Consider the following 20,337-nt stretch of genomic DNA (forward strand, 5'->3'; position numbering starts at 1 on the left):
AGGTAAAGATAAAAATTATGAACAACAAATACATATCTATCAACAAGTGAATCTAAAAATCAAGTGAATAAAAAATCTGATGAACAGAATAAACGTGAATATAATAGAATCAGGGGCATAGAAAGGGAGTGGACTGACAATTCTCGGGGTGAAAGGGGTGTGGGGGGTGCAGGAAGAGACTGGACAAAAATCGTACACCTATGGATGAGGACAGTTGGGGGGTGGGGTAAGGGCAGAGGGTGGGGTGGGAACCAAGTGGAGGGGAGCTATGGGGGGAAAAAAGAAGAACAATTGTAATAATCTGAACAATAAAGTTTTGTTAAAAAATAATAAAAAATTAAAAAAGAGAGAGATGGATTATTTGTGAGATAGATTGATTAAGACTACCTATCAAGTCTTTGACATAAATAATAATCCTTTACGCAAAATTAATATTCCTGCTATAATATATATTGAGTTTAGGTATGAACCCTGACTTTGTCTTACTGTAGAAGTTTCCAATTATTCTTAGAATACTTGGGATATTTCACTTTTAATAGGTTCCTCTTCTGATGCATTTTTGGAAACCACTGACATACTTTCTAATGGTTACCCCATGGTACATTGTAAGGACATGGTATTATTTATTTAAACAATCTCCTTTTCTTGGAAATTTAGGTTTAATGTAAGTGTTCACCATTATAGATCATACTAGTGTCCTGGTGCACAAAATTCATGCACATTAAAAGAGGAATTAATTAGAGGAAATATTTTAATATTGTTATTTGCCCTTTCTCTATAATAGAAGTGTCAGAGATGAAAGAAAATTTGTAAAATGTATATGAAAATTTCCCTCTTGTCAGAGTCTGTGGCATGCTGCGGGACCCAGAATCAAGTCTCCACCACCCACGTGCTCCTCGAAGTCCTGCAGGGTGGGGGGTGCAGTCTCAGGTCTCCTGTCAAGCCCCACCAGGCGGGGGAGCATGGCCTCAGGTCCCCAGGCCTGGCCTCAGGTCCCCTGCCCTGGCGCAAGGGCGCAAGGGCATGAGGGCACGAGGGCGCGAGGGTGTGACGACCATTTGTATATTAGCTCTTTATTATATAGGATTGTGATGACCATCTTTATAACAACAGCTAACATTTATTGCATGTTTATTGCTGCCATTATACCACACTTTTATTTCCTTAAGATAAATTCTTAAGAGAAAAATTACTAAGATACGTTTTGTGTATTTTTAAGGTTTTTTTTTATAAAAAAACATATTTTTACTGATTTCAGAGAGGAAGGGAGAGGGAGAGAGAGATAGAAATATCAATGATGAGAGAGAATCATTGGTTGACTATTTCCTATATGTTCCCCACTGGGAATTGAGCCCCAAACCTGGGCATGTGCCCTGACTGGGAATCGAACCCTGACCTCCTGGTTCATAGGTCGACACTCAACCACTGAGCCATGCCAGCTGGGCTAAGTTTTGTGTATTTTTAAGGTTCTGGATGCCTAGGTGCTACTCCAGAAGGTTTGCTCTGTGACCACTTTTGAGTGGGAAAACACTGATAGCTATGTTACATGAAGACTAGCATTCATCTATGAGTTTAGTAAGTACCCACAAACAGTGCCTCATTCAAGAGATTTAGAAAAGATACAGCACAATGTCCTGACTCAAGCATCATATCTTAGCTGCTATTGTTGCTAAAAGTAGCACTCCTGAGTGGCTGCTTCCAGGAATGCCTATCCAGAATCCGGCCACAGAGACTGTACGCTGTTTCTGGGAACTGGCACATTTCACATGCTGTCCCTTCCAGGGCCCATCAAGGCAGAGCCAGCCATCTCCTGTAGTCAAGGGAACAAAGGGCAGTGTGGAAACGCCGAATCCAAGATCATTTGTTACAGAATTCAATATGAAAATGTTCTGATATCAGACAAAAGAAATATGCACGGACTTGTGTACCCAAGCAGTTAAGAAATTAAAGCAAGCCTAGCCTTGGCAGATGCGGCTCAGTTGGTTGAGTGCACCAAAGGTCACTGGTTAGATTCCCCATTAGGGCATATGCCCAGGTTAGGGGTTCAGTCCCAGGTCAGGGTTCATGCAGGAGGCAGCTGATCAATGTTTCTCTTGCATTAATGTTTTTCTCTCCCTCTCCTTTCCTCTCTCTCTCTCAAAAAAAAAAAAAACACCCCAAAATATATTTTTTATAAAAGAATATGAATTCTTCCCAATAATATGAATTACATGTTCATACTATATCTTAACCATCTACTATAGGGAGAAAGAAATTGTTTAGAAGCGTGACATTTTTCCATGTAAGACCAGTGTGAGATTTTTTGGCTACCTAAATAGATATTTTAAAAATCACAGCAGCAACTCATTATAATGCTAGCACTGGGAGACAAAGCCATCTTGTTTTCAAAGAAATCTGGTTGATTTAATGAACATAATTAGATCATTTAGGATCTGTGTACAAATAGTGAAATGCAAGGCTAATCACCTTAGCATAAAGCAGAGTGAAAACACTTGGTATCCTGAAAATGTAGAATGTTGAAACTGGAATGGATTTTATATTTAACTAGAGGCTTGGTGCACAAAATTCGTGCATGGGGGAGAGGGGTCCCCTCAGCCCAGGCTGTACCCTCTTCAATCCGGGACCCCTTGGGGGATGTCCGACTGCCGGTTTAGGCCCAATCCCTGGGATCGGGCCTAAACCGGCAGTCGGACATCCCTCTCACAATCCTGGACTGCTGGCTCCTAATCGCTCACCTGCCTGCCTGCCTGGTCGTCCCTAACTGCCCCCCCATGCCGGCAGGTTGCCCCACGCAGCCTGCTTGTTCAGTCACTTGGTCATCCCTCACTAACCCCCTGTCAGTCTGGTTGTAGGCAGCCATCTTGTGAGGGTGTGAGGGTCAATTTGCATATTACCTCTTTATTATATATGATTGGCTCTACCAATCCTTTTAAGAACATAGTAAAAGTAGGGCCCTGGCCAATGTGACTCAGTTGGTTGGAGCATTATTCTATATACCATACGGTGGTGAGTTCAATTCTGGTCAGGCACATACCTAGGTTTCTGGTTCGATCCCTGGCTGGGGCACATACAGGAGGCAACCAATCAATGTTTCTCTCTCTCTCTCTCTATCCCTTCATCTCTCTAAAAATCAATTATAATAATAAAAAGGAACAACAACAACAACAAAAAACAATGTAAATGTGCAAATTATCAATAATTTTAATAGAGATTACCTAGTCCCCACTTTTATTTTATTGATTAGGTAACTAAGGCAGAGTTAAAGTGGACTTCTGAAGGTCACATAGCTAGCAAATGTAAAGTGCAATGGATGTCTGATTATGCACCAACTAGAGGCCCGGTGCACAAAATTTGTGCATGGGTAGGGTCCCTAGGCCTGGCCAGTGATCAGGGCCGATCTGTGGGGCAACTGGTGGGGCAATCGGGGGCCCCTGCTGGCTCCCGCCTTGGCTGGCCTGGTGCCACCTGCTCACTGGCCCTGCAACCGCTGCCACCACCAGTCGTCTCCCTCTGCAGGGTGACTGGTGGGGCAATCGGGGGCCCCCGCTGGCACCCACCTTGGCTGGCCTGGGGCCTGCAGGCTGGAGGAAGCTCCTGCATTGAGCGCCTGCCCCCTGGTGGTCAGTGCACATCATAGCGACCGGTTGTTCTGCCGGTCGTCCCGCCATTCAGTTGATTTGCATCTTAGGCTTTTATTATATAGGATACTCAATTCAGTGTCCATTCCTTTATTTTCTTTCCCTTTTGGTGTTCCCAACAATTTCCAAAGAATTTTTCAATCGTTACATATAAATGCTCCTCTCTTGAGGAAAAGTATAAATGGGGCATCATAAATACTAAATAAAGGTGTTTAGTTTTTCCTCTCCACTTACAATATGCCTGCTATATTATGAAAACATCCCTAAAAGCCTTGTGTATATTAAATGTGACAGGGTGTCTATCGAAGCAATCACTCACTCTTCATGAGGATTTTGTGAAGAGCCAGGGAGAAGGGGTTCTGGAGTTTTCTATAGGGAAGATCAGGGACAGTGATTTAAATAAAAGAAGCTATTTAAAAGAAGGAAGATTAGAAGCTCTGGCCAGATGCTCAGTTGGTTGGAGCCTCATCCCATACACTGAAAGGTTGTGAGTTTGATTCCTGGTCAGGGCACATACCCAGATTGCAGGTTCAATTTTCAGTTGAGGCCCAATCCAGAGGCAACCAATCAATGTTTCTCACATCGATGTTCCTGTCTATCTCTGTCTCTCTTACACCCCCCCTCCTCCGCCCCGCTTCTTCTCTCTAATAAAAATTAAAAAAAAAAGAAACAAAAAAGGGAGATCAGAAGACAATCTGATCTAAGAAGTAGTATGGTGAGGACAAGGAAAATTTCTGTGGTTAATGTCTGTTGAATAAAAGAACATGAGTCTGGCACTCAGGAGACCTGTGATCCAATTCTGGATTTCTCACTAGCCTTGGTCAATCTACTTTTCTGAGCCTCTTTTTCATCATCTGTTACATGACAGGCTTGGACTAGATTAGCTCTGTGGTAGATACAGATACTTTTTTCTGCCAAGCACCCACTTAGTAGGGGCCTGCCCCTCTTCTCTATCATCTGTATGATTATGATCACACTACTAATCCCCAAATTAGTCAAATCTAACCCTTCCCATGGAAAAGGTTGACTGGTCCAGGCATAGGGACTCCCAAGCTGGGCCAATATGAGTTTTTTCCAAAGAAAAACTGGAACAAAAAATGTAATATTATCCTCCTTCTCATGGCTGAAATTTAGAAAATATAAACCCACAATTGGTTGGTGGTCACCTTCCCCAATTCTATCTGAGTGATAGAAGTATCCAATAGATAGAAGACAAAAACAGACACAGAAACTGAGCAGAGAGACAGAAACAACTTTACATCCATGATCCCAGCTGAACCAGGGGCCCAATGCATTCCTGTCCTTTATGTAATCCTCACATTAAATTTCCCAATTAAAAATTAGATCAATCACTTAGCCATTAGATTATCTATTTATTGAGATGAAAATAGTTATATCCAATAAATTCTAACATCTCTTTATTTGACTTTTTAAATGATTTGAGAGAGGGGGGAAGGGAGGGAGAAAGAGAGGGAGAGACAGAGAGAGACATTGATTTGTTGTTCCACTTATTTATGTGTTCATTGCTTATTTCTTGTACATGCCCTAACTGGAGATTGAACCTGCAACCTTGGAGTATTGGGATGACACTCTAACCAACTGAGCTATTCAGCCAGGGCTATACATTGATTTTATTTGGGTCTATATTTTTAAAATTACCAATAGGGATATATTCTATTCTTTGAATGATATTGGTAAAAGGGATAATGAGATAAGCAGAATTATATTAGCAAATAATGCTAGACTTGGTCAGAGTCAGAGAACGTGAATTCAAATCCTGATCTGCTTCTTACTAGCTTATGTTAGCTTGCGCATATAACTTCACCTTTCTGAGTCTTGAGTTTCCACGTCTGCTAAATTGGTAATCAGGCTTACAAGAGATAGTATACATAGGATTGAATGAAGTACTTGGTACATAAAATTTAAAATAGTATATAAATCTCAAATATATTATTAAACACTTTGATTGTCTTAGAATGTCTAAATATATCACGTTATCATTAATAAACACGTAAAATGGTAATATTCAAAGTAAGTTTTCATAAGATTAGGAAGATTAATCAAAGTGTCTTAGTCTAATTATTGGGTAATAATTATTCCTCAGGCAGTTCCAGCAGAATAAAGGTTTTCCTTTCCCTTCTTCTATTATTATCCCAACACCTGCTCAGTTTCATTTCAATCCCTGGTTTTATAAGGAAACACCCAAATAATATCATTCACACATGACCAGAGGTAGAAAATCCTGGCAAGAAATTATACCCAAATATTTTGGCTTGGCCTTTTATACTACTTATGTTTTGCACCTTTTTCCCTTCATGAATGTCCTGGCCAGACAGGAAGGAGCTGGAATGAAAAAGTGGAATTTGGCTATAAAGAAAAGTTCCAGTTATCCTTGTATTGTTGTTAGAGAACAAATTCTCATGCCACTGGATGGTAGTGTTAACCTGAGCCGGAGTAGCATTGTCTTACAGAACAGGGCTTCCTCAACCTTAGCACTATTGATATATCAAGTGGGACAGTCCTTTATTCAGAGAGGCTATCCTTAGTAGCATCCCTGGCCTCTACTTACTAGATGCCAGTGGTATTCTCCTTCTCCCTGCCCCAGTTAAGACAACTAAAAATTTCTCCAGATATCACTAAATTTCTAGAGTCAGGGGTGAAAAATTGCCGCTGATTGAGTACCACTGTCATGTAATGATTCCCCCGTGGTCTTTTTTACTGTGTTGAAGATGAAGTGGCATCTGATTTGCCAAGGTTGGGGGCTCCATCCCAGTCAGGGCATATACAAGAATCAACCAATGAATGCATAAATGTGTGGAACAACAAATCAATCTCTCTCTCTTTCTCTCTCTCTCTCTCTCTCTCTCTCTCTCTCTCTCTCTCTCTCTCTCCCCCCCCCCCACTTCCTCTCTCTTTCTAAACATCAATTAAAATTTTTTTTAAAAAAATCCAAATTTCATTGTTTCATCTAGAATATTTTAAGGACACACTTTGTAAACATTTGGCCTCCACCTTATATTATGCCTAAAAGCTCAAATCAGATGATGAGTATAAAGTCAATCTCATCTTTCTTCATAAGAGTCCACACCTCTACAATTTTTGTGAATCTTAGAAAGGCAGCAAGAGGAGATGCCAGAACAATGTCCCCAAGTTGAAAGAAGTATGCCTGTATGTGGGCTTAAAGGGGTGGTTGGGCCAAAGGCTTAGGGAGCATGAGTTATACCCACAATGCAGTGCATTTCATTGGTGCTTTTATGAACAAGCTCCATCAAGTGGGTCACTAGATTGGTGGCACGAATCAGAAGGTAATTTTCCCCACTTCTTTCTTTCCTACTTCCTTCCTTTCTTTTTTTATTTTTCTCTATTTTTTCTCCTCTCATCTTCCACTTTTTTTCTTTTCCTCCTTGTCCATATCCTTCTTATAGTTCCTTTATCTTCTGTTACCATTTTATTCAAATACTGGTCATGGAAGTTCAGCATTGACTGTGAGTGGGGCTCTGGAGCTAGATGGCTTGAGTTTGAATCAGGACTCTGCTACTTTCTTGCTATGAAACCTACTCAAGCAAGTTATTTAACCTTGTGTGCTTTCATTTCTTCACCACTAAAATGGAGATGATGCTAATAGTACCTGCCTCGTGGTAAGATCAGTGTTAACATATGCAAAGCATGTGGAACAGTGCCTGGCATGCAGTAAGCAACCAATAAATGTTAGCTGTTATGATGATCTTCATGTCCTCCACCAGGGAAGAACATGTACCACATCCTATATAATAAAAGGCTAATATGCAAATTGTCCCCATGGGTGGGAGTTCCACCAACCAGGAGTTAGATGTGTGCTGACCACCAGGGGGCGGCACGGAACATGGCAAGCATCGTGGATGCGGTGCTAGCAGTGGGTGGCAGTGGAGGCGCTGCCAGCCCAATGGGCCCCGACGAGAGCAGGACCGTGGCAGGATGGTGGAGTAGGTGAGCGGGTGGCACCAGGCCAAGGCAGGTGTGAAGGGAGGCCCCAGCCTGCAGTGGTGGCAGGCAGCCAGGGGAAGAGAGTCCCCTGCCAGCAGCTGGCAGCTGCTAGAAACCCTACCAGTGCACAAATTTTGTGCACTGGGCCTCTAGTTTTTATATAAAAGAGCCCAGCAACAACTGCCCATTTGTATTTATGGAGTGGATTATTCTACATGACTGGTCTGGGAGAGGAGAAGGTTAGATATCTGTCTTTTAGGAGTAATGCTGGTTTTATATACCATCTTTGTGTTGGGGAAGCTGTGCTAGGGGAATACTATGGACAAATGTACATTTTACAGTAATAGAACTTAAGTAGTTCCATTAAATTTCTCCCTGATGCATTGTTATTGCTAGTCTGAATACAATGTATATAGTGTTTCAGTATGACTGGAGAAAAAGCAAATTTTAAAATTACATACAAAAAAATAGAATATCAAATACAGAGAAGATAATTTTGAAAAGTCTTTTAAAAGAGTACTTTTATTTATTATTTTTCTTAGAAAAGACAAAGACCCACTGATAATAATCTATAATAATAATAAAAGTTTAATATGCTAATTAGACCAGACGTCCTTCCAGACAACCTTCTGGATGAAGCTGGGGCTGCAGGGAAAGCCTGGGTCCCGGGTGCCTGCTGGCAGCCAGAGGGAAGCCCAGGTCCTGGGTGCCAGAGGGAAGCCAGTGCCAGCAGCCAGGGGAAGGAAGGCCTACTCTTGCACGAATTTCTTGCATCCGGCCACTAGTCTATCTATATATATATAAAAGGCTAAGTGACCAATCATTCATCTGTCTGACTGACTCACCAACTGACTGGCCAGTACATATGACATGCACTGGCAATTTAAAAATAAACGTTGACTCCCATCGAATTTCTTAATAGTATTACTCCTTCAGGAATGCCGTGTTATAAATTAAAATTGAAAGTAGGTGCAATCATCATGCTACTGAGAAATCTTAATAGCAAATGGGGTCTTTGTAATGGTACTAGATTTATTATCAAAAGATTGCAACCTAACATAAGCGAAGCTGAAGTATTGACAGGATCTGCAAAAAGAGAGGTTGTTCTGATTCCAAGAACTGATTTGTCCCCATCTGACACTGGCTTCCCATTTAAATTAATTCAAAGACAGTTTCCTGTGATGCCAGCATTTGCGATGACTATTAATAAATCTCAAGAACAAACTCTAGACAGAGTAGGAATATTCCTACCTGAACCCGTTTTCAGACATGGTCAGTTATATGTTGCTTTCTCTCGAGTTCAAAGAGTGTGTGACGTTAAAGTTGTAAATACTTCATCACAAGGGAAATTAGTCAAGCAATCTGAAAGTGTTTTTATTCTTAATGTGGTATACAGGAAGATATTAGAATAAATTTAATCAATTTATCAGTCACTGTTTTTACCAATGTTGTTCTCATATCATGTCTTTGTTGTTGTTATTGTTTATTTATTAATCAATTTATATATTATTTTCATATGCATTTTACTAATTTTCTTTAATCTCTGACACTTCTATTATAGAGAAAGGGCGAATAGCAATATTAAAATATTTCTTCTAATTAATATCCTTTCAATGTGCATGAATCTGTGCACTGGGCCACTAGTATTTAATATGTGAGTATTTTCATAACAGTTACTTCACAACAATATTGAACTAAGGGTACAGCTAAGGAAATTGAGGCAAAGAGAAATTAATGAGAAGCAGATGGCTTAGGAAATTCACTGAAGAAGAAACATGAATGAAATTAAACCAAGTAACTAGGGAAATGGAAAATAAAACAACAATAAGGTACCATATTGGGGAATATTGCATTGGCAAAAATTAAAAGAGACTGTTTACATCTACTTTGAGCGAGGATATAGCAGAAAGAGCACTCCCCTAACCCTAACCACTCCCTAACAAATGCTAGTGCTAGTTAATGAGTCCTTTCGGCTTTATAAAAGATCAATATCAGAAGTGAAGGGGATAAAAAAAAAAACAATCACAAGAAATAATTATTGTTAGAATTAAATGAGCTACATTTCAAGTGATTTCCAAGGAAATTAGACATTGTAGATATGTGACAAGTACAAAAGACACTGGAATCATACATAAATAGTTTATTAATTTGAAGGAAAGCTTAGCAAAAATTCATGTCATTTACACATTTGAAGAGATAGGAGCTCCAGAGATATAAACTGAACATGGAAATTAAAAGTTGTGCTCGTGGAGTAATAAATTATTATTACCATATAAAATAATGTTTGATAAGCACCAGACATCTCACCTTACAAGTTACTGTACAAAAATAATTTGATACATATGAACATTTGAGTTCATAAAATCTTGGAAACAGTAGATAACTATAGACATTAAACAAATACATACTTAAGAATAGTATCATGGAATATATCAGGAATAACTATATTTCTGAGATGTAGACTAGACCAAATGCTGTATGACTGTAGAAAGCAACTTTTTCCCTCCAAAATCAATTCTAAAAAGCATGTGGAAAATACCAGGAGATGTACTTAAAATAACAAAGACAATAAGGCAAGGAAAGAGAGACTGCTGGAAGTACTTGGCACAGTTTGGCAGGGGCCCCAGAAGGAAGACTGGCATGCTCCAACAAAGGAAGGAAACTTGAAATAAACAAAGATTGGCTAAAATACAGAAGACGATAAGGGTGTGAAGTGTTTTAAGGCTTCCTGATAAAGAACTTTAGAGCTGAGGTTGGCGTTCTCTGATATGAAGGAAAGTCAGTAAGTTCTTGGGATTTAAATTTTATAGAGAATGAAAATATCTCTTCCTGGGAAAGTAAGGGCTGACCAGATGTCACTGGAACTGAAGTTTAAAATTAATTCTAAACACAGAAATTTTCAATGTGGTGTATATTTTAGATTTTATCAGGCAAAGATATTAAAGCTATTAGCATAGGATTCCAAAGTGGACATATTTGGGAATGCTAATAAGATTAGTGTCATTAGTGGAAACAACAGCAGTTATTTTAATTACTTGTCATGGCATGTATTCATATAACATCTTGTATTTTCTAAATGTTTCCTTTTGTTGTCCCATGTCGGCCCAGCTAGATTGCAAGTTTCTGCAAAGCATGCCTCCTAGCAGCTAAAGTAGTCTTGAGGATCTGGTACCTACATATATTTGTATCCATCCTCTTCTCTCCAGCACCCAAATTGATCTCTTACATAGACCATTGCAACAGTCTTTTTTCTGGTCTCCAAAATTTTACAATATATCTAGGAAGACAGGAAAAACCGGAAGGAAACATTTAGATAACACAGATAATAAAAACAACTGCTGTCATTTCCCTCTAATACTGACATTTCCTGTATAACGCTCCTCCTACCTCTATCGCCTAAATGTCTGTATTCCTTCAATTATAACTGTTCAACTATAAATTATGAACACACACACACACACACACACACACACACACACACACATATACACACACACAAAACCAACACAGGTAGCAGTCTGGAAGGGTCAATGTCATATGTAAATGGGGAGTCTTAACTTTTGTTTTGTTTTTAAACTATAGTAGAGCAAACAGAAGTTACAACAAAACCCAAAGTTTTAAGACTTCCTGAGAGGGTTGTGCAGAAGACGACCAGGTTCCCGCATGCCTAATACAGTGTGATAAAGTCCTATTCAAATGCGATGTCGCAGAAGGGGAACAGGGCAGACCCTTCAGTAAGTCAGAAAGAGAGAGTTAGAAAAAAAGAAGGAATGTTTTTTAGGAAAATAGGGAGAGTTGATAGAACAGAGGAAAATGGGAAGGGGTAGGGAGGAAAGGGGCGGCCCTCAAGTCATCTAGGCTGAATCCGGGAAGAAGCAGGCCGCAGTACTATTAGGTGCTCTAGATCAGAGGCCAGAAAGAAGAGGCTAAAGGCAAACTGCAGCAAAAATCCTCTTACAGGGGACCAGGAAAAGGGCTGGAAATGATGGGTGGGTCTGTCTTAGTTTTTTACACTTGGAGGCTGGACAAACCTGAAGAAAAATATACCTAGTCAAGGTTATGAAAGGCCACTATTAGAGAGAAAGAGAATATTTACAGCAGGGTTTCTTAAACTTATAAACTTTAATGTGCAGATGAGTCACCTGGGGATCTAGTTAAAATGCAGATTATAATTGAGTAGGGCTGGGGTGGGGCCCAAGAGTCTGCATTTCTTTTTCTTTTTTAAATATATATATTTTTAAATTGATTTTTAGAGAGGAAAGAAGAGAGAAAGAGAAACATTGATGTGAGAGGGTAACATCAATCGGATGCCTCCTCCATGCCCCCTACGCCATTAAGTCCCCAACCTGGGCATATGCCCTTACCGGGATTTGAACTGGCAATCTCTTGGTGCATGGGAGGACACCCAACCAACTGAGCCACACCGGCTAGGGCTCAAGAGTCTGCATTTCTAATAAACTCCCAAGTGAAGCTTTGCTGCTTCAATAGCAAGGGTTTATTTTACAGTACTAAACATGAGCATTTAAAGTATTTTAATAAAATAAATAAATCAATGAATTAGTGCTTCCAAATATAGATACCTTCTGTAGGTTTCTCACAGACTCTAATTATGAAGTCACCCTCCCTTTCTCCCTGAATGGATGGCAATGAAGACATAATCTGAGGTCAAGAGAGGGAATACAGTGTCCCAGTTCAAACAGACAATTAGATATTTGAGAGCATAATCATTGTGAGATGTCTATATTAAGAACAAGATAACCACCTGTGTTGTTTACAGCAACACATATGCACATTAAAGTGCCCAATAGAATATTCTGTGATAATAAAAATGTCCTATACCTGAACTATCCAATATAGTAGCCACTAATTATCTGTGGTCATTGAGCACTTGAAATGTGGCTAGTACAACAGAGTAAAATTTTAATCTTATTTAATGTAATTAATTGAAATTTAAATAGTCACAGATGCTGGCAAGTTTGATGATCAAAACTGTTAGTATTCCAAAGAAAACCAGATATTTTTTGCACCCCTCCCCCCATGGGATTAGTCTTCCTTTCCAGGCTTTAGAATTAGCTACCAATTCACAAAGGAGACACCAGAGGTTTTCTCTTCACACTGATGGCATAAACGAATTTATGTACCCGAGGCCCACAGAAGGCAGTGATAACAGCCAAGGAATCAATCTTCCCTTTATCTAAAGCAGTGGTTCTCAACCTTTCTAATGCCGCGACCCTTTAATACAGTTCCTCATGTTGTGGTGACCCCCAACCATAAAATTATTTTCGTTGCTACTTCATAATTGTAATTTTGCTACTGTTATGAATCGTAATGTAAATATCTGTGTTTTCCGATGGTCTTAGGCTCTACAGCAGCGGTTCTCAACCTGTCTTAGGCGACCCTGCTAGCAGTTCTCAACCTGTGGGTCGCCACCCACAGGTTGAGAACCGCTGCTGTAGAGCCTAAGACCATCGGAAAACACAGATATTTACATTACGATTCATAACAGTAGCAAAATTACAGTTATGAAGTAGCAACAAAAATAATTTTATGGTTGGGGGTCACCACAACATGAGGAACTGTATTAAAGGGTCGCGGCATTAGAAAGGTTGAGAACCACTGATAAAGTACCCTCCACAGTAATAATGACTTGAAATGGAAAGAATATCCCACCAAGGATCCCATCTTTGACAAGCTATATATAATATTAACACATGCACATAGGCTTTTGAAGGAGAAAATTTGAGTTGGAGCTCTAGTCACATCCTTACTAATGTGTGACCTCTCTGATTTTCAGTTTCCAATTCTCTCTGTACATTGGAGTTGATAATAATCCATAGGGCAAGGGTGTTAGAAAGGTAAGTTCCCCAGGGGCGTAAGTTTTACGGTCCTATACAATGGCTAACGATTATTACTTACAAAAGAGAAGTCAAATGCCACAATTAAAACAAAATCCAAGGAACTGCTTAGACTTAGACACTTTTGTCGTGCACCGAATTTGTGTTGCATGCACATTGTCTTTGGAATCTTGCTGTAATAGGATTATCACCTTCAAAGAATCAACATGCCCAGGCTATTTGGGAGAACCACGGCAAGGGAGGAGTGCTTTATTTAGCAGTGTGGAGCCCAGTAAGCATACTCCCTGCTAAGATTATACTGAAAATAAAGGAAATCGCAGACTGCTCATTTCCCTTGTACTCCTTGTAATCTTGTGGAAACTTCCTGTAGAAGGCAGTTATAGCATTAAAAGTAAACTTATTTCACACTCACCGGATACTACCAAGACCAACAATTGCAGTCCTTTGAGAAAAATATAAAATAGCATACTTCTACTTTATACTTTGTATTAGTTTGGAAGAACATGGAAACCCTAGTGATGGAGAAACAGACTAATGCCAGAGGCAAGGAAACTATTTAGAAACATGGTTACCATTTAGTAATTCCACTGAGAGGCAGAGCTCATTAGCCAAGAGACTGGTTATGCGGAGAAAAAAAAAATCATTCATTAAACAAAGTACAGCATGAAAATAGTGTCCCCTTTGATCTAGGCACATATTAACTACAGTTTTAAAATATAAAATTTTAATAACATCTGCTAAGGGGTAATGTTAAGAGTAGATTTAGAAAGGGAAATGTGTACATGTATTTTTTTATATTCTGTTAGAACCTCAAATGTTGGCATGGCTGTTTCCTCTTTTGGCTTTTTCAAGTACTGTATACAAATATCTGCTGAGAGCTTATTAGTACAAGGCAAGGTGTGTGTGAAATGCTGAACTGCAGTAGTATTCAAGGCACACACAATAGGAGGCCAGAGGGGACTCCTGATTTCCATCAGTGTCAGTCAATACAGCTTCATTTTTACATATGCACACTGCTTTGGCATCATATTTCACTTGAAAAGCTTCCATTACTTAAAACCAATGCTGACGAGAACACCAAAAAATATGAAATACTGTCTCTGCCTTCAAGCCACTTAAAATCTCACTGGGAAAAGATACATAAATTCATGAAGAGTTAATTAGAGCAAAAAATAGAGGGAAAGAGAGTTATTGATACAGGCTTAAAACAGTAAAGGTAAAAATAAAATAATTTGAGAGGATGGCCTTGGCCAGGTTGCTCAATTCATTGGAGCATTGTCCTGTACACCAAAAACGGTTTCGGGTTTGATTCCCAGTCAGTGCACATACCTAGGCTGTGGGTTTGATCCCAGGTTGGGAAGTGTGCAGAGGCAGCCAATTGATGTTGCTCTCTCCCTCCCTCTTTCTCAACACCATTAAACATATCCTAGGGTGAGGATTAAAAGAAAATAAAAACGAAAAGAATTTGAGCAGACAAATTCTGAGTTCCTAAGAAAGATGGTCACTGTGGACCAAGTGGTCTGGAAAGAAGGAGAAGGCCTTGACTTGGAGTGCTCCATGCCATCTGCCAGTGCCTCTATGAGGACAGGCTACTTGGCTGTCCTGGTGAACTCTGGTCTGATATCTACCTGGAATTCAGAACCCACTTGCACTTTCTTAACTTTAGTGATTTCCTATAGTGACAATTACCTGGCAGTTGTGCTGTTGGCCAGCCCATGGATGCTTTAGATAATGAATCATCTGTAACAGGTTGTTAACTGTTAAGTGGCTGTGGCTAATTCCTAAACTCAGGACACCAGTCCCGAGAGCCATCTGTAGGAGCCAGCTATTGTGGCCAGTGTCCTTCCCACAAAACCTCCTAAGAAAATACAACAGAGCGAATGCAAGGGCCCCGTGCCTTCCTGACCCTGATATGGCCACAGAATCATTCTGGACTAGTGCTCAACCAACTGAATGAAGTTGGAACTTAAGGTGAAACTGTGGCCTATGTGTATCTCTCACACAGCTTTTCAAGACTTGTTGAATCCATCCTCCATAGTTGAACCAGGTCTCTAGCCTTAATCAGTATCTACTTAGCCTAAGATATACCTTGGGTCACCCTTTTTTGTGTTCTGTTGTTATAGAAGTTTCAATTAGGGATGTGTTCAGAGATGCAATGACACAAGTAGTTGCAAGGAAAGGGGGAGTAGTCTGTGAGGGGCTAAGAAGGACCTGGCTTACTTCTGGAAAAACAGATTTGTTAGTCCCATTACAGATCCGTGATCACAATCTCTGGAGTGTGATCTAGGAGTCTGCATTGAAGCAGCACTCACACACCTTAGCCAGTTTGGCTCAGTGGATAGAGCGCCGGCCTCCTGACTGAAGGGTCCCGGGTTTGCTGTGTCTCTCTCACACATCAATGTTTCTCTCTGTCTCTTCCCCTTCCTTCCAATCTCTCTAAAAAATCAATGGAAAAATATCCTCGGGTGAGGATCAACCAAAAAATAAAGCATCACTTGCAGTGTACAGTAGGTCATCAAATAGTATCATTTTATTCAATGTCATTTTGTTATAACCTAGGAAATTAACTCTTGTTTATATCAATTAGCCCATGGTAAAACTGGTTGTGTTACACGTTGTTTCCCTTAAAGTCACAGAACTCATCAACATTAAGTGAGGACTTACAGTACTTGAAAAAAGAACTGTTTGGTGACTGTCTTGATCATGGCATTGGGAACAATCTAAAAGCATTAATTCAGGCTGTTGGTTATATCCTGCCCCTTTGGGTAAGCACTATGTGTGAAAGCGGCCAGCACAGTACCTTGCAAATGACAGCCAAAATGGTTTTCCTATCTTCTGGCAAAACATGTTATTGATAATTTCCCTGGTGTACTTGAATCTCAAACAGGCAGAAATTTCTTCCAAAGAAAATGAGGCTTTGCAAGTGACTCAACTTTCCTTAATCATAACTCTGAGAACTATCATTTATTGATGACTTACTAAGGGCCAGGGCATATGTCTAGTAGTACATAGAAAAAAATCTGAGTTATTTATTGAATGATCAAGGCTATTGAATGCTTTACATTCAACCTTCAGAGCAATTGCCACTGCCTTGTCATGGAGTTTATCATCTCCATTTTACAAAATCATAGGACTTATTATTGAGTTCTTAATCTGTTCTAAGTGCTTTATGTATATTTATACCAAATTAATCAGTACAGCAACTCTATGAGTTAGGTATACAGGCTGAGTTTAAAGTAACTTGTCTAGAACACAAATTATAACTGATTTGATTCAAATCTGAGTAGATGAAGTGGTCAGCAGTAGTGCTGGAAGGAGGGCAGGCCAGTCCCAACACTCCCAGTTACAGATTCTTAGCAGGAACAAGATAAAAACAAAACAAAAACAAAACAAAACTCAGGTTCAGAGGTAACAAAGGTAAAGTCTGATTATCCCAGATCCTCTCACCTCTTCCTATCACTAACGTTACCCGTCCTCACTTAGAACAAGGACAATGCTGCTGCGGAGGCAGTTTTGCAAGAGACCTCAGAAGTCAAAGGGGGACTGTTTTGGAGGCAGACTGACTGGTTTAGCTCCTTTATTCGTTCATCACACATTTATTAAGCACCTACTATGTTCAAAACACTCCTCACAGAATAGAGCATGCACTCCTGAGAACAGCAGCAATCCTGAAGCTTCACGGAGACGGATGGCAGAAGGCGAGTGCTCACTCGTGTGGGAGGTTCCCCCACTTTCTTCTTCCTCGGGAATTGTTCTACCCCTCAAGGTGGCAGGAGCAGCAACCTTCACTACCAGGTCGCACAAACTTGAGAATGAAGAGAAAAACATTGCGCACAGAGCTAGACCGATTACCTAGGGAGATGCGTCAGAAAAGCTGGAGCGCTTGGGACTCAGTCCGCCAGGCCGGATCCTATAGAGGCTGGCTTTCTAGATAGAGAAGAGATCATAGAATTTGCGGAGCCAGGGGCTTCGGGTCTCTCTGATTCAGGAGACCCCATACTCCGACCCGCAACCCCAGCAGGTTTCTGTGCAAAAAAACCTTTTGAGACGAATGCGTACTTTGTCCTCTAACAATGCAAACGTGACAGCTGCCCATTCAATTCTCGTTCCGCCTCCATTCAGAGCAGTTGATGCCACAGCGGCATCTTCTGCGCTGTCGTTATGCAACCTCACTCGCAGCGGGAGTTATTTCCTGTGCTTCTGGCTGCGCCAGATTCATGTAACACGCCTACCCTGGGCTTCAATGGAAGTCGTTCTCCATTAACAGCCACTCTAGCTCTCGGAGATGAATGCCCCGCACGGCATACCCCTTGAGCAGTAAGAATCCGAGGCATTAAAACCAACTCTTTCTCTCTCTAACACACGCGCGCGTACACACACACACACACACACACACTCACACCCGTTGTGCATGCAGCGAGGACACTGCAGCGATGCAAGCAGAGGACAGCAGGCGGAGCTCTCTTTGTACAGTCCCTCTTCTAACCCCCACCAACTAAAGATGAACTCATGCCAGTTCCATTCTTTGCTCTGCAAGGAGAACACACACGGCAGAACAGAGTAGCCTCCCATGTCCTCCTAGAGCACAGTTATTCTAGCTTCTTCGGTCAAACCATCTGGATATTCCCAAACGAGTGACCGGGAGGACCGCTGCTGCCGCCGCCGCAACAATGCAGCCTCCGAAGCAGCTCCCGGTGCAGCTCACACCCCCGCCCCCTTTCGCGGCGTGCCAAGAGTTTGGAGCGCGCGCACGCACACAGAGCTCGGCGCCTGGCGTATCCCTCCGCCTCCCTCCGATTTGGGAAATGAAGGGAGGAGGGAACTACTTTCCTGAAACTTGCTATGCTGCACACGACTTCGAGTGGCAGTGATTCGCTCTGGGGCTGCAGCTTCGGGTCCTCCTACCCACACACCCTCACAGCCCGGGCACCCCGCTCTGCAAACCCCAGCCCGTGCTCACTTTGCTCCCCCCCCCCCGCCCCGGGAAGCCAGCGGCCGGGAGAAGTCGCCAGGGACTACTTCGCCTCCTCCGGCGGGCGCCCCGGGTTCGGGCAGCGGCGACGGCGGAAGGAGCGGGCGGCGTGAGCGCTTCCGCCGCCCCCCTGGCAGCTCCCCTCGGGCGGGTGTGCGGAGGTGAGGAGTTGGCCCGCCGAGCGGCGGCTGGACACCGGCTGGCTGGTGACCTGCGGCCGCGCTCCTCGCTCTCAAGCCGCTTCTCGGGACCCTGCTCCCCGGGAGCGCCCGCTCTTCTTCGCCGGCCCGAGCGGGGGCGATCGGCCGCCTGCCCCCGCCTCACGCGCTCCCCGCCGCCCCCTCTCCCCCCCCCTCAGGAGCCGTCCCGGCTGGAGCGTGTCTGGAGGAATCCGCCGCCGCGAGGCCCCGCGCCCGGTTCTGCTCGCTCTTGAGGACCGCCCCGCTCGCTGCCGGGGGCTGAGCGGGTGCCGGCAGCGGGGCGGGAGATGGTGGGGTGGGCTCCGGTAGGACCGCGCCGCCGCCGCCGCCCGGAGCCTGGCTTCGGCACCCCCGCGCCGGCCCCCGCCGAGCGGAGCCCTGCTTCCTCCTCGCCGCATCCCTGAGGGCAGCGCCGCCGCCCGCCCGCGCCTTGCTGGCCGGACCCCGCGGCTCACCACCCCAGTGGCGGGAGCAGCCGCTCTGCAGTCGCCCTTGGCAGCCCCCCCCTTTCCTTGTTCCCTCTCCGCGCACCTCCCCGGCCTCCTCGGATCTCCTGGCTGGGCGCTGAGGCGAGGGAGGAAGAGGCTGGGGTCGCCACGGCGGAGGGTGTTGCCGCCACCCCCCTGCGGGGGCGGCCGGGGTTCCCGGCTGGGGGGGCCCCGCTCCGGGTGAGGCGTCCACCATGGTGAGGCCCCTGAGCCGCTGCCCGCGCGCCCCCCCGGCCGTCGCTGCCTCCGGTCCCTCGGTGCTCCTGCTGCTCCTCCTGCTGTTGCGCCTCCATCTCCAGATCGGATCACGGTGAGGGAAAGATGAGCGAGGAGACGGCGACTTCTGACAACGAGTAAGCGCCCCATGGATCTTGATTACAACCCCCCTATCCTTCCTCCGCCGCCCCCCCCCCCCCCACCGCACCCCTCGAAGACTTGGGTGCCGGGAAGCTTGCAACCCTTGGGGAGTTCGGTGCATCTTGTTCTGCAGATAATATTTGATTTCTTTAGCCATTTAATTCCATGGCAGCACTCACACCCCCCCCCAAACCCCCCATTTAGTTGCTTCCTTCTGGGGCAGGGTATGGAGGGTTGGGGTTGGATGGCAGTTTTAGGTCCAGGAGATGGAGGGATGTGGGTGGGTGGATGGATGGAGGCAGGGTAGAAATGACCCCTTTGCCTGCCAGACCTGTGGCCTGTCCTTTTTCACCGGAGCGTGCCAGTCAACATAGCCCGAATACCCATCCTGTTTCCTTTATAGCTGTTTCACTTGGAAACTAATGTGTGGGAGCACCTCCTGCAGCAAAACTGCTCTTGAATCTTAATTTGATGAGTCAGTGACTCTTAAATACAGATGAAGCCTCTACCCCCTCCCCTCCTTTTTTAAACTTATGACCTGTAAGATTCTTGTAAAAAAAAAAAAATGAGGCCAGGGGGACATTTTTTAGAATGTAATGGGATTATGGACACCTGGAGTGTGGGAGATGTTGAACCATTATGTTTTGCCTCTGCGAACATTGGGCATGTGTTTATCAGGTGCACAGAAGAATTTTGAATGCTAATTTGTGTTCTTCAGCTATATTAAAATACACCTTTTACACCTGAGTGTTGATTGAACGCTATTTACATTGCTGAATATGTTGATGACTTCATTGATGAACTTCTAGAGCAGCCTGGTTAAAGTTTTTATTTCTGTGGGCTGTCCTTATGTTTTTTTTCAGC

The 20,337-nt window shown here is 43.1% G+C and overlaps 1 protein-coding gene across 2 annotated transcripts in view; it reads left to right on the forward strand.

The window, feature by feature from the left end:
• Positions 1–18,284: 18,284 nt before the first annotated feature.
• SPRED1 (sprouty related EVH1 domain containing 1) overlaps positions 18,285–20,337 on the forward strand; it is a 130,805-nt gene continuing 128,752 nt past the window's right edge. The window contains exons 1-2 of one of the 2 annotated variants that reach the window (XM_079767934.1): positions 18,285–18,589; positions 18,787–19,469. In XM_079767934.1, the coding sequence (XP_079624060.1) occupies positions 19,438–19,469 (32 nt within the window). In that variant the 5' untranslated portion in view covers positions 18,285–18,589; positions 18,787–19,437. Of the gene's footprint in view, positions 19,470–20,337 lie in introns of both variants that reach the window. The other variant, XM_079767933.1, reaches the window with a different exon arrangement.

The sequence above is a fragment of the Cnephaeus nilssonii genome (genome assembly GCF_951640355.1).
Source record: "Cnephaeus nilssonii genome assembly, chromosome: 4".
Taxonomy (NCBI): Eukaryota; Metazoa; Chordata; class Mammalia; order Chiroptera; family Vespertilionidae; genus Cnephaeus; species Cnephaeus nilssonii.